Genomic DNA, 25,039 nt, shown 5'->3' on the forward strand with positions numbered 1-25,039 from the left:
AGAACGCAAACATTTTTAGAAGGGAAAACAGTCTATCATAGTACCACGCTGGTAGTTGCAAACCTTAGGTGATCACGAAGCAGTACGGACCCTTGTCATTTTAAGGAAACTCGTGACGTTGCAATTGATTCAGGGTGGACAACACTTTCACAGCTGTTGTTTCATACACATATGCGTGCGCCTCGTACAAGTGTTGAGGGTGCAGTGTGAGGGCTGCTCAGTGGCACTGTGTTTCAGGACCACCCACCATGTCGGCAGTTACGGAGGTTCAGAACACCACAACCGAGGCCCTGGCCGCCCTGCTAGACGGGGGTGAAGGCGCCCTGGTGACGCTGGTGGCGGGCGAGACGAGGGTGGCGGCTCACAGGGCGGTGTTGGCAGCTGCGAGCCCCGTGTTCGCAGCGATGTTCGCGCACGACATGCTGGAGGCCAGCTGCGGCCAGGTGAGCATCGACGACGTGGAGGGCCCGGTGCTGAGGCTCCTGGTGGCCTACACGTATACCCTGCAGGCCCCCCAGCTGCCCGACACGGCCCCCCAGCTGCTGGCGGCGGCCGACAAGTACGGCTTGTCGGCCCTGAAGGCTGCCTGCGAGCGGCAGCTGATCTCGCAGTTGGCCGTCGAGACCGCAGCGGCGACAGCCGTCACGGCAGTGAGGCACTCGTGCCCGGACGCCGCCAGGGCTGCCGTCGCCTTCATAAAGGACCACCTGCAGGTGACGGCCACGCGGGGCTGGGTGGACGCTGTGCTCGAGTATCCACAAGAAGTCAACGAAGTCATCCGTCAACTCCGTGAGCCACCAGCAGAAGCCAGGTAAGCACGAATCCCTTTTTGACAGTGCTAGTGTGAATTTGACGTCGTCCTTGCTTTGTTCGTCATGGGTTTCTTTGCTGCCTACGTTGCGTGACACCTTAACTTGATCTACTTACTGATCATCAGTCACGATGCTAAGTCTCTCGCTGTTTTCACTTCTGCTTCTTATCAATTTCGCCTTTCTCTGATTTACTCTGATTCCGTATTCTGTACTCATTAGACTGTTCATTCCATTCAGCAAACCCAGTAATTCTTCTTCACTGTCACTGAGGGAATCAGTCATCAGCAAATCTTATCATTTCACCCTGACGATTAATTCCACTCCAATCTTTCCATTATTTCCGTCATCGCTTCTTCGGTATATAGATTGAACAGTAGAGGCGAAAGATTACATCCCTGTCTGACACCCTTTTTAACCCGAGTGCTTCGTTCTTGGTCTTCCACTCTTACTTTACCTTCTTGCCTCTTGTACATATTGCAAATTACTCGACTTCTCCTCTGGCTTACCCGTATTTTTCTCAGAATTTCAAACATCTTGCAACATTTGATATTGCGAACGCTTTCGCCAGGACCACAAATCCTATGAACGTTACGGAACGTCAATTTTCTTTTCCGTTCTCCTGTGTATTATCCTTCTTAGCAACTGGGATGCTTGAGCTGTTAAGCTGATTGTCCGATAATTCTCACACTTCTCTGCTCTTGCGGTCTTCCAAATCGTGCAGATTATATTTCTCTCAAAGTCAGATTGTATATTGCCAGACTCATACATTCTACACACCAGTGAGAATAGACCTTTTGCCACCTCCTCCAATGATTTTAGAACTTGTGATTGAATGTTGTCTATACCTTTGCCTTCTTTTCTTCCATTTTCACGAGAACATCTATACTCATCCATTCACAGTATCTCACTTTCTGCCATGCCTTTCTATTGATACTGAATCCTACTCCTGTTATCTGCTGCTGCTGCTACTACCCTATTCTCATGTGATCAGAAATCCTTTCCTTTCCTTTACTTTACTTTCCTTTTCTTTCCTTTCCGCGTCACTGACACCCACTACAGCTAGATACGTCCTCAGCATTTCCCTTTTCTTATTTTCTAGCTTCCCAACCACATACAAATTCCTTACTTTCCACATCACGACTCGTAGAACGTTATCCTTTTTTGATTACTCAACTTTTTTCTCATGGTCACCTCCCCCTTGGGCCTCCTCGCCTGGAGGTTTGAATGGGGGACTAGTCTTGCCAATGGAGAGTCTGTACAGCACAGACTTACTGAATCACATGCCTCATTGACGGACGTTACGTATCTTTAAGCAGTGGTTTACATTGCCATCTGTATCCTCACGTTGTTGATCATTGCCAATTCTTCCTCATTTAGGACCAGTTTCTGACCTCAAGATAAAGAGAGTGCCCTGAACCTCTGTCGGCCCCTCCGCCCTCTTTGGAAAGGCTGTTGGCTGAAAGAGGGTGACACCTGATGCTGGAAGTCTTCAGACACCAATGCTGATGATTTGTATTAAAAATTCAAGTGATGGTGAGGTTCAAACCTGGGACTGAGGACTTTCCTGATTACTAAAAAAGACGCTACCCCTGGGTGACTGGCCCCAAAGAGCAGGGTATGACTCCCTGATATATCCAGTAAAGCAGGAGCTATGAGCGCTGGGGCTAGTCGTGCACACTGGGGGCAAACAAGAAGAGAATAATGCAGCCAGCACAATAATATTGTTACACTCAAGTCTGTGCCTTACAATCACATTTCCTTCTCGTCTCTGTTCAACTATCGCCCTGAGTATTTTCTGTGCATTCCCTTTCACTAAACAGACAGGCAATCTCTGCCCCCCCCCCCCCCCCGTCTCGTTTGAAGTTCCCTGTGGCGTTACCAGAGGTCGTCAAGGGAGTCCTATCAGGTTTCCTGCTACTGGGATACAGCAGATTATATTCGCTGTCCACCTATAGGTGTACGACATATCTCCCACAACGTCAGTATTGATGTGACGTTTTCATCCAGCTATCATTTGTTGCCTCTGTCTCTCGGATACATATGCTTCATACAAGTCTATTTTGTTTCCTTTTCAATTAAAAAAAAATCCATATTCAATAGACTACAGGTTACTTAACAAGTTGTAAACGTTGTCCATCAGATAAAATTGCATACACTGCGTAACCCATTTTTTTCTTTTAATGGTGGCCTCTACTGCAAACTGCTCAACACGAAAATTGTTGTTTAAGAAACACATCACCACTGCTGTCTTTTCAATGAATCAAATTGTGGAGACATTACACGCATATATACAGTTCTATTTGCTTTACTCAAATGCAGATTTTGAATATACTCTTGATAACTTTTATAGCATAGCTCTTGTAATTCTTGTCCATCTTCTTCATTCCCTCAGGCTTCACATCAAACAGTGCCTGCATATCCATGACCGTATAGTTTCAACAGTAAGTTGATACCCCAAGTTATCAGTTTGTTTCTCTATTGCTGGATCTCTCTCTCTCTCTCTCTCTCTCTCTCTCGCTCTTCCTCCAGTGATATAATTCAGCATCCATATATCAGTTTTCACATTACCTCACAACCAAAAGTAGCAGCCAGTTGACTTTAACTGCTTCTAAATTCTGTCTGATAGTTGTTCTGTCAGGGTAGCAAAATTGTTGGCCCTTATGTTTGGGATTTGGTTTATGCTTCATTGTGAACAATTTGTTGTTTTGCATCTTAAGCTACGCCAATGGGGAATATGGCAGAAGTAGTGCAGAAAAAGACTAGTTAATTGGTGGTACAGTCACGTTAAGTGACAGGCTGGTGTTGTTGGCACTGAGTGTTCTGTTGCCCCGGTGGACAGTCCCTCAGCTGGACCGCCTGCAGTGAACATCCCCCTGGCCCCTGTGTGAACACGCCCACCCACACAGTGTTTCTCTGTGCAGCTCGCCGACCGCCACAGGGGGCGGGCCCACCCCCAACTCTGACCGTCAACCTCGCAGCGGCCACAGCCGGACTCATGCTGCAGCTGCGCCTCCCACGTCTGCCCGACACACCCCTCCACCCGATGACGCAGCCGTCTCTCGCTTCCGGTGAGTTGTGTTAGTACACGTGCCCAATTTTTACCCTCGGAGCACTGCTTATTTTGGCATTAACCAGCTGATATGGTAAATAAAATAAAATACAGATTCCTTCATTTTTTGGATAGAGGTTACAGTTGCCATTAAACATGACTCCTTTCTCACTTTTTTGGCTATGATATTTTGAAGATTGAGCACATACGCAGAAGATTTCTCGTTCTCTGTATTTGCAGTGAGAATTACGTTCAGTTCAGAGTCATTCAACTGTAGTTACGTAGGAAGTGTCCCATACAAATCATACCCAATTCCAAAGATTCTTTATATATTGATGTGTTGAATCTAGATTTTGTTTTGAGTGATGATTGTGTGTCTTACAAACTGATTCTGAATTAAATGGGTATGGAAACGGGATTTTTCACATAATTCCACTCAGCAAAACCTATGTGAATGGTTGTAGATATAAGTTATTGAAGACACTGAGGAAGAAATGGCGAAAATAAGGTAAACAGAAATAGAAGTAATAATGACAAAAAGTTAATATTTAGTACCAGAATGAGGATACACCTTGTTTTGGGTATGTCTTAAAATGTAATTCGAATATTCCTTAAATGGTTCCCTGGTCAGTTACATCTGTAGTGACTATTGGAAATCTGTGCCGCACTGTAACAGGAACCCAGATTTGCTGCATATTGCAGGCAGTCTCCTTGAGCAGTAGGCTGCCTGAGTACACCTCCACTTCTGACTCAGCATCTCATCGACACTTGCACTAGAGTTCATACCGGGGGGACTTGTGGGAAGAGCAGCAAAAGGGAAATCGAATGTGTGGATGTTATCCTACTGCAGAGGATGTACATGAGAACCTCTGGTGGTAGTGTTTGCAAACCATGGGTAAAAAACGTCATCCACAATGGCAATTCCAGTTACGCCAGCAAACGCACTCAGCTGGTCTATTGGTTGAGGCATCTGCTCTCGAGAAGTGAGAAATGCAGTGGGCGTGGCTGAGTGGAGATGCGTACAGCACTGTATGGATCGTCACATGTAAAAAAACTGATGGATGATGGAGGTCACCAGGTGTGATGAGTAGTGGTTTTGATTCACCGAGGAGAAGTTTTGTATAATTCCATGGTATAGTTAACTTTTATTTTTAGAAATGAGCAACCGATGTGGGCAAAGATAGTTGGTCCTACTGAAAATATATATATATATAGATATATAATATAAAACAGCAGAGTTTCCACAATGATGATGGTGCCACTACAGCGGAGTTACTAAATACAGTTTTCCTTAATTCCTTCACAAAAAAAGGCAAAGTAACTATTCAAGAATTCGAAACCAGAACAGCTGTTAGCATGAGTGACATAAAAGTACATATTTTAGGTGTTGTGAAGCAACTCAAATCACTTACGAAAGGCAAGTCTTATGGTCCAGATGGAATACGAATCAGGTTCCTTTCAGAGTATGCAGACACAATAGTGCTTTTCTTAGCAATCATATACAACCGTTCACTTGGCGAAAGGTCTGTTCCTAAAGACTGGAAAGTAGCACAGGTCACACCAACACTCAAGAAAGGAAATAGGAGTAACCTATTGAATTACAGACGCATATTACTGACCTCAATTTGCAGTAGGAGTTTGGAGAATATACTGTACTCGAACATTATGACTCACTTTGAAGAAAATGACTTATTGATACATAACCAACACGGATTCAGAAAATATCGTTCTTGTGCAACACAGCTAGCTATTTATTCCCATGAAGTAATGAGTGCTGTCGACAAGGGATCTAAGATTGATTCCATATTCCTAGATTTCCAGAAGGGTTTTGATACCACTCTTAACAAGAGACTATTACATGGTGTATACGGCCCGGAAGATCCGGGAAAGCCCCAGGAATTTTTTCATCCGCAAGAAAACCGGGAAAAACGGGAATTTCTAGAATCCCGGGAGTTTTTCATTGATTTAGTTTTCAGTTAATTTTTTGTCATTTTGACTGGTAATAACCGATACTCTAACAAAGGACATTACTGTATACCGCTACTGCAGAATAATACTGCAGCAACAAAATATGAACGAGGGAATTAAATTTAAATTGCAAAGGAAATGGTTCATATACACTCCTGGAAATGGAAAAAAGAACACATTGACACCGGTGTGTCAGACCCACCATACTTGCTCCGGACACTGCGAGAGGGCTGTACAAGCAATGATCACACGCACGGCACAGTGGACACACCAGGAACTGCGGTGTTGGCCGTTGAATGGCGCTAGCTGCGCAGCATTTGTGCACCGCCGCCGTCAGTGTCAGCCAGTTTGCCGTGGCATACGGAGCTCCATCGCAGTCTTTAACACTGGTAGCATGCCGCGACAGCGTGGACGTGAACCGTATGTGCAGTTGACAGACTTTGAGCGAGGGCGTATAGTGGGCATGCGGGAGGCCGGGTGGACGTACCGCCGAATTGCTCAACACATGGGGCGTGAGGTCTCCACAGTACATCGATGTTGTCGCCAGTGGTCGGCGGAAGGTGCACGTGCCCGTCGATCTGGGACCGGACCGCAGCGACGCACGGATGCACACCAAGACCGTAGGATCCTACGCAGTGCCGTAGGGGACCGCACCGCCACTTCCCAGCAAATTAGGGACACTGTTGCTCCTGGGGTATCGGCGAGGACCATTCGCAACCGTCTCCATGAAGCTGGGCTACGGTCCCGCACACCGTTAGGCCATCTTCCGCTCACGCCCCAACATCGTGCAGCCCGCCTCCAGTGGTGTCGCGACAGCCGTGAATGGAGGGACGAATGGAGACGTGTCGTCTTCAGCGATGAGAGTCGCTTCTGCCTTGGTGCCAATGATGGTCGTATGCGTGTTTAGCGCCGTGCAGGTGAGCGCCACAATCAGGACTGCATACGACCGAGGCACACAGGGCCAACACCCGACATCATCGTGTGGGGAGCGATCTCCTACACTGGCCGTACACCACTGGTGATCGTCGAGGGGACACTGAATAGTGCACGATACATCCAAACCGTCATCGAACCCATCGTTCTACCATTCCTAGACCGGCAAGGGAACTTGCTGTTCCAACAGGACAATGCAAGTCCGCATGTATCCCGTGCCACCCAACGTGCTCTAGAAGGTGTAAGTCAACTACCCTGGCCAGCAAGATCTCCGGATCTGTCCCCCATTGAGCATGTTTGGGACTGGATGAAGCGTCGTCTCACGCGGTCTGCACGTCCAGCACGAACGCTGGTCCAACTGAGGCGCCAGGTGGAAATGGCATGGCAAGCCGTTCCACAGGACTACATCCAGCATCTCTACGATCGTCTCCATGGGAGAATAGCAGCCTGCATTGCTGCGAAAGGTGGATATACACTGTACTAGTGCCGACATTGTGCATGCTCTGTTGCCTGTGTCTATGTGCCTGTGGTTCTGTCAGTGTGATCATGTGATGTATCTGACCCCAGGAATGTGTCAATAAAGTTTCCCCGTCCTGGGACGATGAATTCACGGTGTTCTTATTTCAATTTCCAGGAGTTTATATACAAAAAAACACACAGTGCTCATACAAGTGTCTGCCAACAGCAAAATGTGTGAAAGGCTGTAGGAAGACAATGCAGTGTTTCGTAACAACAAGTTACCTCCGATGAGCGTTAAGTCACAACTGTTTACATTAGATTCATTTAAGCAGGTACGAGCGGAATCACGCGCATGCGCAGTTGAGTCGCGTCTGAGTAGTACCTCCTCCCGCTTCTGGAAACAGGAACGTCACTGTTGGTTCGGCACGCAGCAAACCGGAGTATCTGAACCAGGCGGCAATTTCGGTGGCGAGGGGGGGGGGGGGCAAATTCGTATTGTTGAGGAAAAATAACCTTGTTTCACAAAGCACCTAGCGTCTAGAGCACATTGGTCTATCGATTATTCAAAAGAGTTTGAAGATCATCCCTGTTGCTTTCTGAACATCTTTGATCACATTCTAAGTTGATTTATGAATGAATCATAATTTGATTTTTGAATGCGTGCATAGTGTACGTGATGTACCTGCCAGGGGAATCCTCGTCGCATCTGGAAATAAACTTTCCTGCAGACAAAAGGGGACGGGGCTACACGAGCTGAGCGGAATAAAGCCGCACGGGTGAATGTAGTGTGTGTGTGTGACTGACTGGTATGCAGATGATGAGCTTATAGCTACGTCTATAGATTCAGACTACCAGAGTGGAAATGAACGACCAACAGGAATAACAGATACGAAATATTAACGTATTATCTTGTCGCTGTATCAAAGAAAATGAAAGTTTGACAGAAAGTTTTTGACCAGGTCGGTACACTAGAGAGGGCAAGTTGCACATTTCCTGGTTAGCAGCTGCTCAAGTTCCATTCTGCGAGTAGCGCAGAAAACGCATTGTACGACCACGTAATAACGCCTAACCGGAGAATAATCGCTGGATAATTACTAAACCGGTGATTCTGGCAGAGTTAGTAGAGTTTACTGGAGAATGAGCTTTGACAATGATAGGAATAGTTACAGAATTAGGGATGACAAGATTTTGTTAGAACGAGGAAGGAGAAGAAACGGGGCGGTTCCAGAATTATTCAAAAATTTCGTACTACTACTTTTCTACTTTTCGATCTCGTGCTTAAGAAACTGGAGCTTATGAATGAAACATGAAACTATTTCCTAACATAAAGCCTTTTGCTTGTAGTAGGCCAAACAGGCATTTCATATTATTACTTGGCAGAGTTATACTCTGCCGTATTATAAAAATGACCATTATTACCAAAACAATCTCGCTTGTTTGGTGTGTTACAGTTGCTGCAATATTAGAAAGCCCTATTTTCTTTCGTCCTGCAAACAGTGACAATAGGCGTAATGAGATCGAGAAACCACACCAGTCTTTGGTACTATTTGTATTAAAAGCTCTTTGAGTACTAGACGACGACATTTCGATTTTTCATGTAGCAAAACATTTGACGAATTTTGATGAGGTAACAGATCCTTTCGCAGAAAGGAAAGCACGGCATGTAAAGCTAGAGCAAGATTAGTGAGAAAAGAACGCGAGGATTGAAGACATATGTACTGTCTTGCTTGTCTCTTGTCTTACCTGGTTTTGTGTATCCTATACTTCATTTTATGTCACCGAACAGAAAGTTATTAGCTATTAGGCAATAAAGAATCCAAATTTTCTGAAGAGTTCTTCTTCCGGTTACAAATAATTCCATCCAGTATTAATTGCGAGGTTCTTTTGTTTAAAAAACAAAGGACATTTTAATTTCCGCTGTCCTGAATGTAGTTCGATGGCATCCGTTACAAAATACACATCTGAGTCCCACAGTGCGAAGTGCAGTGGCGTGCAGTGCAGTAAGAGAACGCTGTACGAAGAGGCGTGGCACTGCACTTCGGCACACTTAAGACCAACCAACGCGTCTTATATTTCCTCGAAGTTAGATGTTTTATGCATAGGACTCTTCAGGAAGAAGTGCGCTACAAAATGAACATTGTCGTTTTTTTTTTTTTTAATTTTGATGCCCTATCTCAAGCGCTCCAGGGTGGGAGGGGGGGCGCCGCCATCTAACCGTCTAGTATTGCCCCGGTACGAAATATCATAGATCCAGGGTTGATGCGCAGATCAGGTTGACTTGTAGTGGCGAGGGGTGTAGTGGGGACGGGGGGGTGATCTGTGTTCTTATTTAGTGACTTCGCTGTTTCCTCTTCGTTCACTGCTGTCATGTCAAATGAAAGAGAGTGGTTTCTGTGGCTGGGAGATATCAAGTGAATTAAAATACATTCACATAATTACGGAAGATTAAAATATGTCATTAGTTCCAGATTTTAATACAATTTCCACCTTTCTGACAGTCAAGCATTAATTATCTTGCAGAACAATGAAGTTACTTTTGTCGCTTTGCTGAACTAATTCGGCTTTTATTTATCTTTTCCGCTGAGGCAGCCAGTTCGTTTGAAACGAAGTGTTCAGTTCCACACTATTGGCTAGTTTCAACTGTTCGCTGCATTTCAAGGGCACGTTTTCATCTTCTACAGGGTGTATACGACCCGGGACAACCGGGAGATCCGGGAAAAACCCGGGAATTTTTTCATCCGGGAGAAAACCAGAAAAGCCCGGGAATTTTTTAGAATTCTGGGAATTTTTCATTGTTTTAGTTTTCAGTTAAATTTTTGTAATTTTGACTGGCAAGAACCGTTACTCAAACAAATATTACTGTATCCCGCAACTGCAGAATAATACTGCAACAATGAAACTTAACGAGAGAAAAAAACCAAAATAACTTAAAATGCAAAGGAAATGCGCCATATACGACGACAACAGAGTCCTCATGCAAGCGTCTGCCAACAGCAAAATGTGTCAAAGCCAGTAGGAAGACTTTGCAATACTTCATAACAACAAATTCCCTCCGATGACCGTGAAGTCACAACTGTTTACATTACATTCGTCTTAGCAATTACGAGCGAGCTCATGCGCTTGCGCAGTTGAGTCGCATTTGAGAAGCAGATTCTCCCGCTTCTGGCTACAGGAATGTGGCTCTTCGCTGTGCAAGCAGCTAGATGGTACCGGGAAAAGGGTGCGCCAGATTCATATCCTCAAGGAAAAAAACTTGTTTCACAAAGCGCCTAGCATCCAGCGCACGTTGATCTATCGATCATTTATATGATTTTGAAACGCATCCTTGTTGCTTTCTGAACACATTTTAAGTTCATTTCTGAATGAATCGTAAGTTGATTTTTGAATGCGTGCGTAGTGTACGTGATGTCTCTGTCAGGAGAATCTTAATCGCATCTAGAAAATAAACTTTGTGCAGGCAAAAGGGGATGGGGCCGTACGAGCTGAGTAAAGCCGAACGGATGAATGCCAGTCGCTGTCTGATGATGTGATTGATTGGGTTTTCGAATGATCAGCTTTGTTATAATTAGTAGCGAAATCCATAGATTCAGTCTACCAGAATGGAAATAAACGACTGCAGGAATAACAAGTGGGTAAGATTACGTATTATCTTCTCGTTGTATCCAAGAAAATGAAATTTTGACCGAAACTTTCTGGCCAGATCGCTACACTAGTAAGGTCCAGTTGTACAGTCCCCGGCTAGCAGCCGCTTAAGTTCTGATTCGGAAGTAACGCAGAAAACGTTTTGTACGCCTAATGGCAGAACAATCACGGGGTAACTAAACCGGTGATTCTGGCAGGGTTACTGAAGTTAATCGGCGAACAAATTTTGACAGTGGCAGGAATGTCCACAGAATTGGTGATGACAAGTTTGTTAGAACGAGGAAGCAGAATAAACGGGGACATCACACAAATTATGGAAGGACGAGACTATTCCAAATTTATATAAGAATTTCGTAATACTACTTTCCGATCTCATGCTTGAGAAACTGGTGCGTATGAATTAAATGTGAAACTATTTCCTAACATAAAGCTTTTTGCTTGCTGTAGGCCTAATAGGCATTTGATATATGTACTTAGTGAATTATATTCTATCGTGTTTTAAAAATGACTATCTGTGCCAAAACAGTCTCGCTAATTTGGTGTGTAAGTGTGTGTGTGTGTGTGTGTGTGTGTGTGTGTGTGTGTGTGTGTGTGTGTGTGTGTATTTTACAAAATTTGTTACAATATTAGAAAGGCCTGTTTTGTTTTATTTAGCATACAGCGACAAAATAAACGTAATCAGATCCAGAAACCACACCAGTCTTGGGTATTATTTGTATTAACAGCTTTTTCAGTATTAGGTAACGAAATTTCGATTTTTCATGCAGCAAAAAGTTTGACGAACTTTGGTGAGGTAATAGATTCTTGCGCAGAAAGCAAAGCACGCCATTTAAAGCTGTAGCAAGATTAGAGATAAAAAATGCTAGGATGTAAGTACTGAAATGTGTACTTTCTTGCTTGTCTCTCGTCTATATTGGTTTTATGTATCCTAAATTTTACTTTGTCACACACAACAGGAAGTTATTAGCTATTAGGCAATAAAGAGTCCAAATTTTCTGAAGAGTTCTTGTTCTCCCGATTACAAATAATCCCATCCGCTATTAATGGCGAGTTTTTTAAAAAATAAAGAGGGGCAGGCTGTCAAACTGGCTGACTGGGAGCAGGAGAGGCAGCACAGGACATTTCAACTTCCACTGTTCCGAATAAAGTTTGATGTCATCGCTTACAAAATATACACGTTTAAATTCCACAGAGCGAAATACAGTGACGTGCGATAGGAGAATGCTGTACGAAGAGGCGTGGCACTGCACTTCGGCACACTTAAGGCCAAATAACGTGTCTTATATTTTCTCGAACACGTATGTTTTTGTTTCAAATTTTTCAGAATGATGTGTTTTACAAGGTGCCCTTGGGTACTTTTGAAAATTCGATTTTTTTTTTAGTGTTTACCCGGTTCGCAAATATCGTAGATGCGAGGCTGATGCGCAGAGAAGTCTGAACTATAGTGGGCAGTCTCCACGTGGCCCGTGTTGACGTTCAGTGATTTTGCTGTTTCTCCTTCGTTTACTCTCGGCGTCAAATGAAAGCAAAACGGATATCTTTGGCCGGGAGGTATCGAGTGAATTAAAATACATTCACATAATTACCGAAGGCTGATATACGTTATTAGTTTCAGATTTTATTTTATTTCCACCTTTCTGACAGTCAAGCACTAATCGCCTTGCAGAACAATGAAGTTATTTTTGTTTGTTTGCTAAAGAAATTTGGCTTTTATTAACCTTTTCTGCAGAGGCATCCAATGTACTTGAAACGAAATTTTTAATTCCACAGTACTGGCTAGTTACAACTGTTCGTTGCATTTTAAGTGCAAGTTTTCATCTTCTAGCACGTACGGCATTATGCCATAATAAAGAACCAAACATGAGATAATGCAGCACTGGTACTCCAAGAAAATTTACATCTGAATCTGGACACACGAATGTGCGCTTTACGTTGCAGTTTAAATGTGCACATTTTAGTATGGTTCACGAAATTCTGAGCTCTTGGAGTACCCTGTGACGTCTTACTGGTTTTACAATGTAATGTAAGATCTTTTAATGTTTTACATGTACGTACATACGGGCTTCCTACGTCATGTTAGCTGCGCAAGCTCGGGGCGCCTCTTACCTGCCGCTCTCTGGCAGCTGCTGGAACGAACCTGTTTCCAGCAGGTCGTGGAAAAATATTGCGAATGCTGGTTTGAAAAGAGTTACTTTCAAAGTAAATATCCTTTAACGTAAGTTGGACTATGCGCGAGGATGTACCATGAAATTCTTAAATCACAGAGTGTTTGACTCCATTTAAAAATCAACTCTTTGATGACAAGCCATTTAGAAGAATTTCAAACCCTGGAGATCAGACATTTATGTCGTTATTAAACATTTTACTGCCACATTTGTGTGATGTATCTTAAAGTGTAACACGCGCAAAAAAAATCAACATTATATCGAAAGATTAGCTTCTCTTGCAGCTTATTAACCTTAGTGACCAATATTAGATGTGGAAGCTTTGCTTCTCTTGTAGCAACACTATGTATATTAATGTAAGCCCTTAACTTGTGTCTTACCACTGCTTAACAGGGATGTTGCTATTGGCTGACTACATCACGTGCCCTATGCTCTGAATACTCGCTGTCATGAGCTGGCGAGATCACGTGACATGAGCTGTGACTGGCTTACAAAAGCACATCACAATCTCGATTTCAGTGATTCGGAAAGTAACATGCGGTGTTTGGTGGAATTCCAATGTGTGCTGTCGTAATACGAAAATACACAACGCACATGTTGCTGCACATCAAAGATATTTCCAAAATGTGTCTTTTTTCCCTGAGTTTCGTTTTCTAAAGTGCCAGCAAATTCTACGCCCATGTCCAAAACCATAACCATTCAAAGGATTGATAAGTTTTGCAATTCCGAGGGAAAATATACTGTCACTTAAGACGGAAAAAGTGTTTTTACGCGGGAGAAAGTGTATTTTTAAGCGGGAAATCCGGGAAAAATCCGGGAACTTTTTTTCCTTGTCCACGTATACATCCAGTATTAATCAAATTTGATACGTATGAAGTATCGTCTCTATTGTGTGACTGGATTCTTGATTTCCTGGCAGAGATGTCACAGTTCGTACTGATAGACGGCAAATCATCGAGTAGAATGGAAGTCATATACGGCATTCCGCAAGGTAGTGTCGTAGTCCCTCTGCTGTTCCTGATTTACATAAACGGTCTAGGTGATAATCTGAGCTGCCCCCTTATATTGTTTGCAGATGACGCTGTAATTTACCGTCTAGTAAAATCATCAGACGATCAATTCCAATCACAAAATGATCTAGAGAGAGTTTCTGTGTGATGCGAGAAGTGGCAATTGGCACCAAACAAAGAAAAGTGCGAGGTCATAGACATGGGTACTAAGAGAAATCCGCTAAATTTTGGGTATACGATAAATCGCACAAATCTAAGGGCTGTCAATTCGACTAAATACCTAGGAATTACAATTACGAGCAACTTAAATTGGAATGACCACATAGATAATATTGTGGGAAAGGCGAAACAAAGACTGCGCTTTGTTGGCAGAAACTTGGAAGATGCGACAAACCTACCAAAGAGAGCCTACATTGCACTTGTACGTCCTCTGCTGGAATATTGCGGCGCGGTGTGGGATCCTTACCAGGTACGATTGACGGAGGACAGCTAAAAAGTGCAAAGAAGGGCAGTTCGTTTCCTGTTATCGCACAATATGGGTGAGAGTGTCCCTGATATGATACGCGAGTTGGTGTGGCAGTCACTGAAACAGACGGTTTTCTTTGCGACGAGATCTGTTTACGAAATTTCAATTGCCAGCTTTCTCTTCCGATGGAAAATATTTTCTTGATATCCACCTATGTAGGGCGAAATGATCAACATAATAAAATAGGAGAAATCAGAGCTCCAATGGAAAGATTGAGGTGTTCCTTTTTCCTATGCACCATTTGAGAGTGGAATGGTAGAGAAATAGTATGAAACAGGTTCATTGAACCCTCTGCCAGGCACTTCACTGTGAATTGCAGAGTAAACATGTAGATGTAGATGTTGATTCCCTCCTGTATAGAGATTAAAGTACTTCCTGCTTTGATTGACCAAGATAATCAGCTGCAGATATCGACTGGAATCCAGTGAACATTTAAAACCCTCCTGCACCTCAGGCAGGCAACAGAAGCACACCCATTTCGACTGGCAGTCATGGAAGACACAGAGAATTAGTGTTGAAATTATATCAGGAGCAAGCAACAAACAGAAATTTTTCAATTTTCGTGCATACAAATGATGGGGGTAATAACGCGTAATTTGGCACAGGAAGTACATACTTACAAGTAAAAAACATTTAAAAACGCTCAAAATAAGATGACACACACCTACATGTGCTACATGCACACTAAAAACATCATTGATAGTGTCGAATTGTATACTTAGTGTCCAGGATAATAGTATTAATTATGCAGCACATGCTGATATCAAAATCAGTATGCTGCGTAGAGAATGTGAAACAAAGCAGAAAAAAATAGAACGCCAGGATGAGATGCAAGACTTGGAAAGGTAAGAAGAGGGGAAATGTTTGGGATGCAAACACAACAGGTTATGTTACAACGAAAAAAGTGAGAAACTTAGAGGAGGAAGCAATGGACCTACAGCACACACAATAACAAACTAGGACAGTGAAAAACAAAGAATAAAGTTTTGGGGGATGAATTGGTAGCTTTCAGAGAAGGTAGAAAAAGATCAAATAGGTAAAAACAGGGCCAAATAGAAATCCTTGGTTAATGCAAGTGATACTGAGTTCAACTGTTAAAAGAAGAAACTATAAAAATTCAGCAAATAAAGCAGGCAAAAGGAAATATGAATGTTTAAAAAATTATTGACGAAGTGCAAAATGGCTAAGGAGGACTGTCTAGAAGGTGTGTGTGTGTGTGTGTTGTTCTTAGCATGTTAGTTAAAGTAGTGTGTAAGTCTGGGGACCGATGACCTCAAGAACCTGGTAGTAGACAACATTCCTTCAGAGCTACTGACAGTTTTGGGAGAGCGAGGTATGGCAAAACTCTAGAACTGGTATGACACAAATCTCCCATCTAGTGTGCAAGATGTATGAGGGAGGCGAAATACCCTCACATTTCAAGAATAATATGAGATTTCAGTTCCAAAGAAAGCAGTTGCTGACGTGTGAGCACTAATGAAATACCAGTCAAGTCATTGGGTTGCAAAGTATTAACATGAGCTCCTTGCAGAATAATGGAAAAACTCGTCGAAGCTGATGTCTGAGAATATCAGTTTGGATTTTGTAGATGTCTAGGAATATATGAGGCAATACTGACCCTACGATTTCTGTTAGAAGATACACTACTGACCATTAAAACTGCTACACCAAGAAGAAATGCAGATAATAAACGGGTATTGATTGGACAAATATATTATACTAGAACTGACATGTGATTACATTTTCACTCAATTTGGGTGCATAGATTCGGAGAAATCAGTAGCCAGAACAACCATCTCTGACCGTAATAACGGCCTTGATACGCCTGGGCATTGAGTCAAACAGAGTTTGGATGGCGTGTACAGGTACAGCTGCCCATGCAGCTTCAACACGATACCACAGTTCATAAAGAGTAGTGTCTGGCGTATTGTAACATGCCAGTTGCTCGGCCACCAATGACCAGACGTTTTCAATTGGTGAGAGATCTGGAGACTGTGCTGGCCAGGGCAGCAGTCGAACATTTTCTGTATCCAAAAAGGCCCGTACAAGACCTGCAACTTGGGGTCATGCAGTATCCTGCTGAAATGTAGGGTTTCGCGTGGATTGAATGAAGGGTATAGCCACGGGTCTGAAATGTAATGTCCACTGTTGAAAGTGCCGTCAATGCGAACAAGAGGTGACAGATGTGTAACCAATGGCACCCCGTACCATCACGCCGGGTGATACGTCAGTATGGCGATAACGAATACACGCTTGCAATGTGCGTTCACTGCGATGTCACAAAACACGGATGCGACGATCATGATACTGTAAACAGGACCTGGAGTCATCCGAAAAAATGACGTTTTGCCATTCGTGCACCCAGGTTCGTCGTTGAGTACACCATCACAGGTGGTCCTGTCTGTGACGCAGCGCCGGCCGGAGTGGCCATGCGGTTCTAGGCGCTACAGTCTGGAGCCGAGCGACTGCTACGGTCGCAGGTGCGAATTCTGCCTCGGGCATGGATGTGTGTGGGGTCCTTAGGTTAGTTAGGTATACTTAGTTGTAAGTTCTAGGCGACTGATGACCTCAGAAGTTAAGTCGCATAGTGCTCAGAGCCATTTTGTGATGCAGCGTCAAGGGTAACAGCAGCCATGTCTCCGAGCTGATAGTCACGATTTATTCGGAGCTATGTGACATACTACTGGATTTGCTTATCATGTCATGGTTTTCATGGAAGGTGTTGGATTTGCCTGACACCTTACATGGCGTCTTCCCAGAGAGAGAAATATCACTTGCGTTATCCATCGGTATAAGGAGACGTATCCTGTTCCTTCCATCAAAAGGTGTAGGGTTGTTATGAAATATACCTAATCCTCGTACCCTAGAAAAAAAGCTTTCCAGGCAATCTTGATTCAGCCTACAAGTTAATATATAGCTTACTTTCATACTTTTCAGACTTTCGAAAAGACCAAAGGGAGATTTTATTGAAGCTATAAAACCTTTTTGGAAAGGCTACATTCTTTCTTTGTCACCAACGCGCATTGCTGGACAGATATCTAAGAATCTGTTCAAAGTATTTTCTCAAATTGAGAGATGGATTCCAAACCCACTACGGAGGGATGAGCATTCATATTTTGGAACTCTAGAGTTCAAGACATCAAAGACGTCGTTAACGAGTTCAATAAAATTACTTTCAACGTCTTTATGAAGAACATACTTCAAAGCCTGAGCTGTTTGTCGTGAAAATAGTCGCACTGCCGTCTGTACATTCTGCCTTGCTTGTCGAGTTACGTTTAAGTGCGCTTCAGTAATGTGGTGTGTTATCGTTAAGTCACTCGTCTGATGCTTTAAAAGTTCCTGTATAGCTGTCCGAGATATTTTGGACCCATCAGGTAGCGTAATGCCTGTATCCAAGAAACGGTTCCGTAATAACTTTTAACAGGTGTGGTACATCGAAGAAAACCCATACACTCGTGGTGTCGTCTGCTTTATTTACGAAATAAGTTCTCTCTGTATCGACAGACAGTTCCTTCCAAACTTTTATATTTTTTCCGTCCATATCACACGTCACAGCAACAACACCGATTCCTGATTCCTCAACCGCTTTAATGATGCTCTCAAGCAAATTACTGGTCATCACAGTGTCGAAATCATAGTAAACTGGTTGTTTCCACTGCTTGCACAACCCACGTATCGTGCAAACTTGTACATTGGAATGTGGTCCGACTACTACGTCTTCAGACGAATCGTAACATATGCGGCCATCAACATTGATTCCGTGAAATGTCAGAAGAGCTAGTCTCTCTCGAGAAGTAAAAGTGTGTGACTTGGCTTTCAATAAACACAGGATATCTTCAAGAATACCCGGTCTGCGTTTAAATTCCTTCGTCCATTTCTGAAGGGTTGCCCTGCACGACAAACGAATTTTTCGCTTTCGCAAATACGTGTATGCTTTAGGTGACAGAGCTCTTGAAGTTAATGAATGGGCTATGTCCTCTGAAATCCACTTTACCCTTTCATTTTCGTTTAGTAGACATCTTATCTGCGCCGGTATAAAACAATTTGACAATACACTATTTACACTTTTCTGCAATTTGAGTTTTTCTTTCGCGTCAGATGACTTTTCTGCCCGCTTCAACGAAAGAACACGTTGGAGATCGCTCGTTTTACTTCGTAAGCCTGCATCACATTTTCTTAGTGCCTCTTCTTTCTGTGCATTCAGTTGTTTAAAAGTTCAATCTCGGCCCTGAGTTCCTTAATTTCCAAATCCTTATTCACTACTTCAGTGGGTGCATGAACGCAATCTGTACATGTGGTTCGGTCGACTTTCTTTTTTTTTTTCGGTGACGCAGTTTCTAAAGCCATCAAAGCTCGCTTTTGCAAACTTCTTGATCCACAGCGTTGTGCACGACTTCCGGATCTCTAAGGAATGAATTTGATTTTAATTTTATTATTCCTAAAATTATTTACCGAGTATGCCCACTATTCCTAAAACTATTTACTAAGTACTATGCAACTGCATTAATTGCTCACTAAAAATCAGCTAAATTGACAAAAGCGGTTAAATATCAGTGGCATAAGCGACTACAATAGCTTAATTTGATAAAATGTAAAAATAAAAGTTTAAGAAGAAATAGAGGTATAACTCCCAACATGGGAGTCAGAAACCATACCACTACGCTACGAAGTCAACTTGTTAGCGTCAGCTGTTCTTACAAAAGCAAAGGTAAACAAATTACGCGAAATATGCTGATTTTGTCATTTGAATTATATACTAGCTTTAAAATAGTCAACATATCGAGAATACTTAAAAAAACGGCTATTTCTAAGACAAATGTAGCTATTATATCCAGGAGGAAAAGCAAATGCACTTGAGCAACATTATTTATTGCCTGTACAACATAGCGAGTCATTCACTCCCGTACAGCAATATAGTAATGCGTCAAAAGGCGTTGCATTTATGTGAATTCGTTTGTATTACGGTAATTTTTCAGTTTCTATTATTGAAAGTGTTACGTATATGCAGACGTCTTACCCTTGCGTTTGCATCACCGCTTTCCACAATTTCTTGTCTACGCCAGTTCGGAAAGTTTATGCAGGGGATTGCTGCTGGGGATAACTTCTTTCTTGAAGGTAACCCTAGTAGCTCATTTCTCAAATCCCGTTCAAAATCGTGTGGCCGATAATGACCTGACCATACACGTGCAGTTTCCACATTCACTTTGTCCTTGCGTTTGCATCGAACCATCCATTCACGTCGCAAGTGCTCATCCGTGGGAAAAGCGTGATACGTAACGTCCGTCGTCGTCCGAGCACTATTGATGCAATGTGCCACGGCGCAGTTACAGCGAGCCTTGCTCCTGGCTGTCTCAAAACTGGATGCTCGCCACTGCAGCCTCCTCTCCGTGACGTCAAGGCGCGCGAGGGCGTCTGCGAGTTTTTTACTCGGTTGGTGCCGGAATGGCCTGCCTGCTTTTTCTATATACGCCTCGGTTCCGAAATGCCGTGCCGGCGTTTCCGCGGCGCGCGCCTTGAATCGGTGGCGACGCACTGTGCAGACCCATCCGGGCAGCGTTCATTTTTGGGTAAATGAGTTGGCACCACTGCGAGACAGCAGACGATAGCCATCTCCCGAAACACAGCATTGTGGAGTAAATTACATCAACACAGGAACAGAAATCAAAAGCCAGGGTTGGTTGCTACATCTATTACGAATATACGTCAGAACCGAATGCCTGTTCATCTGAATGCATTTTCATCTACAATTCCCTCCTAAATGTATGGATTATATTCCGAAGCGATTATAAACGAAATGTGGTGTAATTATACCGGACAACTGAAGACTTGCTCTTCCATTGTGTTTCCTCTAAGAGGTAAAAGTTCCCCTTGATTGGGTGGATTGAAACGCAACCATTCTTGTGATACGGGAAACTCTTCATTTCACGCGTTTTATTACTCAGATTCCTACTTCCTTTTTGTCATTGTGTGTACAACGTTATGCGTATCGGTTATTTAGTGTGTTGTCAGGTGTTAGAAAGCTTACTGGTATTTTAAGAGTATCAGCGATTATTTGTTTACTGTAAAAATGGATTACCGCATTTGTATTAAAATTTGCTATGAGAATCGATTAAAATGCATCATGGTTTTAGAAATATTATATACTGCTTTTGCTGAGTATACTAAGAGTGAAATACGTGTTTACGGCCGGTATAATTCTTTCGAAGAAGATTAGGATGACGAGAAGGTCATAATAGAAGACGAACTGAGAGTTAAACCAAACGATGCGTAAACCAACACTCAATCGTCTCAGTGACAGATGGCCAAGACCACTGAAATGTGAATGTTACGTTTCTGACAGTAATCTTCGGTTTTGACAGTACAGTGCACCACGACTCCATGTCCCAAGATGAAACGGCCAGTATGCAGTACTTCTCACCAGCTCAACCCCGATTGCCTGAAGCAACGCGGAAAGAAGTCCGGCTTTGTGGCGGAACAGTTCACCGTTTCTGCACTGCGATAACGCACCTGCTCACAGTTCGTTGCATGATTGTGCATGTTTGGCTAGAAACAATGCTGTAGTGATGTCCTTGGCCCCACGTTGGCTCCATGTGTGACATTTTGTTCTCAAAAATAAAGACAAACCTTAAAGAGCTGTCTTTTACATAAGAGATGAGATTCAAACTGCACCTCTGAGAGAACTAAATGCTACTGTAAGGATTGTTCCAGAATAGTTTTAAGCATTGGAAGAAGCACTGGAATAAATGTATAATATGTAATGGGAAATATCTTGGTGAAGACGACATTGATGTAGACCAATAAATAAACCAAGTATTGGATTCAACATTCACCGCTGTTGCTTGGACTATCATATTGTCTGTTTTGGTGCCACTGTCACGACCCTGTCATCGTCTTCTAAGAGGAATGTCGTTGGTTCACCACCCAAGTTTCATCGATAGAAAAGAGTTCTGTTAATTTCCTGACTTGTATCAAGTATTTGCATCGACAGTCAGTAATGACTTCTCTCTAGAGGGACCTTTCCTGTACTTAGAGGTCTGTTGCAAGTAAATCGCATTTCATGCAGTGTCTTACGCTAAACAGCTTTCTTCCAAGGAAAATAATTTTTTTTGTTTTTACGGCAACAACTAATTTGTGTAATGTCAGCACTATTTTTTAGCCATACAAAAGTCCCTATGGTTGATCGAATTACCGATTTTGAGAAGCTGCTTGCAATGATGGATTTTGCGATAGGCAACATTAGCCCCAGTTCTTTCTCTTCCGACTGTTTAATACAATCCGTGATTGCAATAGAGGTGACTGAGCAATTTTTACCCCAAAGATCGCAATTCTTTGCATTGTGCAGATTTTCCTGTGATGTGGTGCGCTAATCGATCACCTCTGAATAACATATTCGTACATGTCCACAGAGTATTTCACACGGTGGATTACTGTCGACTGTTGCAAGAGATAGAAACGTGTGGAATAGGTTCCCATGTATGTGAGTGGACCTCAGCTCTTACGTGACAGAACCTAGTATATTGTTCTCTGTGGCGAGTGTTCGCCAGAGGCAGGAGTTCTCCAGAAAAGGGTGGTGGGACCGCTATTACTGTCTGTATACATAAATGGTCTGGTGGACAGGTATCTGCGGCTGTTTGCTGACTGTCCCCTAGTGTACAGTAAGATGTCGTCGTTGAGTGAGTGTAGGAGGACACAAGGCGAGTTGGACAAAATTTCTAGTTGGTGTGACGAATGGCAGCCAGCTGTAAATGTAGAGAATCGTAAGTTGATGGAGGTGAGTAGGAAAAACAGACACGTAATGTTGAGGTACAGCAGTAGTGTTCCGCTAGACACAGAGGCGTCGCTTAAATGTCTGAGCGAGAGTTCGCAAAGTGATACGAAATGGAACGAGCGTGAGAGGACTGTGGTTGGGAAGGCGAGGGGTCGACTTTAGTTTGTTGGGAGAATTTTAGGAAAGTGTGGTTGGCCTGTAGATGAGGCTGCACGTAGGCCACTGGTGCGACCTATTCTCGAGTACTGCTCGAGTGTTTGGTATCGGCAACAGGTAGAATTAAAGGAAGACAGCTAAAGGACTGAGAGCTGAGCTGCTAGATTTGCTACCGGTAGTTTCGAGTGGCGCAGAGGTATTGCGCAGAAGCTTCAGGAACTCAAATCAGAATCACTGGAGGGGAGCCGACGTTCTTTTCGAAGAACTCTGCTGAGAAAACTTAGAGAACTGTATTTCGAGGCTGACTGCAGAACAGTTCTAGTTCTGGCAAATGTACACTTGACACAATGGACGCGAACATAGGGTGAGAGGCATTGTCGCTTGTACAGAGTCATACAGGCAGTCGTTTCTCTCTCGCTCTATTTGGGAGTGGAACGGAAAAAGCAGATGACTGCAGTCAGTTGAGAACTTTTTATATGTACCAGTTATTACTTTTGTTTCATACGGTTGCTGCTCCACCTACATTGATTATTTTGTACTAAATGCAGCAGTTTTATTACCTGTGTAGTTTCTAGTTAGTATTTCACTTGTCTTTGGAGCTTCTTACTGGCTCTCTCGCTTGGGATTAGCCTTTAACTTGCATCAGCTGTGGGGAGAGTTTCTCGCGACATTGGTTCAAGTTCAGCAATGCCAGATCTGTACAAGTATTTTGATATTTGTAAGTGAACATGCAATAATCAATTAACACTGTGTGTTTCTATTTCTTACAAACAGCTGATTTCTTTCTGGCATGATCTAATTTATGCATAGCATTAGATACAGGAAATATAGTACTTTTTTGAGACTGGTCTAAAGTTACGGTTTAAGTGTTCCTACTACTACTGAAACAGAAATTTTATTCAAGAGCAACATAGTTGGTATACGTTTTCAGTTCCGAAGACCTTTTTAACTATACTGCCTGTAGCGGCGTGTAACTTCGTTTCTGTGCAGAATTTTCAAAAATTGCAAAAAGTTACACAAAGTTAACATTACTGAGTATAGTAGTTGTGCAGGATACCCTCTGCCACAGACCATATGGTGGCTTGCAAAGTGTGTAAGTAGATGGAAATGAATGTTCCAGCGGATGTATCTCTTGTTGCAGGCATGATTATATGAGCACATGTGACGATTATTATGCAGCGGGTAGTGTGTGTGTGTGTGTGTGTGTGTGTGTGTGTGTGTGTGTGTGTGTTTGTGTGTGTGTCAGGGAAAGTCGACCTGGTGCCCTTGTTGTATTTCAAATATGTCGACGAACTTACTGTGTACGAAGCAGTAAATTTTATATTTTTTGTCGGTATGCCAGAAAATTTCCATGTTACTGGTCTGAATCACTTAGCTGTCTGGTGAGGAAGTATTATTTCAGTACTTACAGATGTGTATGGTTTCTAGTGTTTTATTCCTAAGTGACAGAAGGAATTGGTACCCAGAGAAGGTAGTTTTAGGGGTGTGTTTGAATGTAGATGAAGGATTGGGTAGCAACTGCATGCCGAGGTGAAAGGAGGCAGATCTGTGGAGTGAATTATGAGGAAATGTGCCAAATGAATTAGTTAGGAGATGGAATGCATTTTTAATGGCAGATGGCTGAAGTTTTTGATTATGGGCTAGTGCTGTGGATCTGTCTGTAATACGCTGGTTAACCAGTATCGCAGAAGCGAGATTTCTAGATTTGTGGAAGTGTATTCAGAATTGTTGGCAGTTTTGCGGCCGTGACAGTTTCTTTCATTTGGTGTGTGTGTCTCGATAGTAGAGGGTAAATGTGTCGATGTTTTGTGCAGGAGCCTTTGTGAGGAGGAGCGAGGCAGGAGGCTGATAGAGGCGACTAAGGTGGGGGCGGTGGAGGAGGTGCGGCTGTTGCTGGCGGCTGGGGCGGACGTGGCGGCGAGGGACGAGGTGTTCGGGTGGACCGCCCTGCACTGCGCTGCAGAGGGGGGCGACGCGGCTGTGGTGCGGCTGCTGCTCTCTGCGGCGTCCGACCCCAGCGCCAGGGATCGGTGGGGGTGGACGCCGCTGCACTGGGCGGCACAGAATGGCCACGAAGAAGCGGCGGCTGCGTTGCTGCAGGCCGGAGCCGACAGGGGGGCGAGGGCTGAAGACGGGGAGACCCCCCTGGACATGGCCAGGCTGTGCAACCATCAGCAGCTCGTCGAGATGCTAACAGAGCGTTAATACGTGCCACTAGAGAGAATAACATGTACTTCATTCTACATAACATTAAAATAAAAAATTGAAAAAAAGATCGCTTTCTCTATTCATTTCTACCTTTTGCAGTCCACACAATTACTCCAGTAACACCACAACTACTGCAACAACAGGAGATATCTATAAACCAGCGTGACAAACCTTCCTTTTCAGAATTCACTCTGTAAAAAATTTCACAAGCAATTTCTGCAAAAGCTCAGGAACAATTGCAAAATACTCCATCATTCATAAACTCCAATTCTCTCTCCCTCTCTGTCTTGCGTTTCTCGTCCCACATACAATATTCAAACAGCTTACAAGAATACAGCCGACG

At 43.4% G+C, this 25,039-nt stretch overlaps 1 protein-coding gene across 1 annotated transcript in view; it reads left to right on the plus strand.

Annotated features, from left to right (window-relative positions):
- The window catches only part of LOC126108363 (uncharacterized), a 56,475-nt gene extending 31,764 nt beyond the window's left edge, over positions 1-24,711 (plus strand). The window contains exons 2-4 of the mRNA XM_049913576.1: positions 238-811; positions 3,734-3,880; positions 24,303-24,711. Coding sequence (XP_049769533.1) covers positions 249-811; positions 3,734-3,880; positions 24,303-24,693 — 1,101 coding nt within the window. The 5' untranslated portion in view covers positions 238-248 and the 3' untranslated portion in view covers positions 24,694-24,711. The remainder of the gene's footprint in view (positions 1-237; positions 812-3,733; positions 3,881-24,302) is intronic.
- Positions 24,712-25,039: the final 328 nt, after the last annotated feature.

The sequence above is a fragment of the Schistocerca cancellata genome, chromosome 11 (assembly GCF_023864275.1).
Source record: "Schistocerca cancellata isolate TAMUIC-IGC-003103 chromosome 11, iqSchCanc2.1, whole genome shotgun sequence".
In the NCBI taxonomy this organism is placed as follows: Eukaryota; Metazoa; Arthropoda; class Insecta; order Orthoptera; family Acrididae; genus Schistocerca; species Schistocerca cancellata.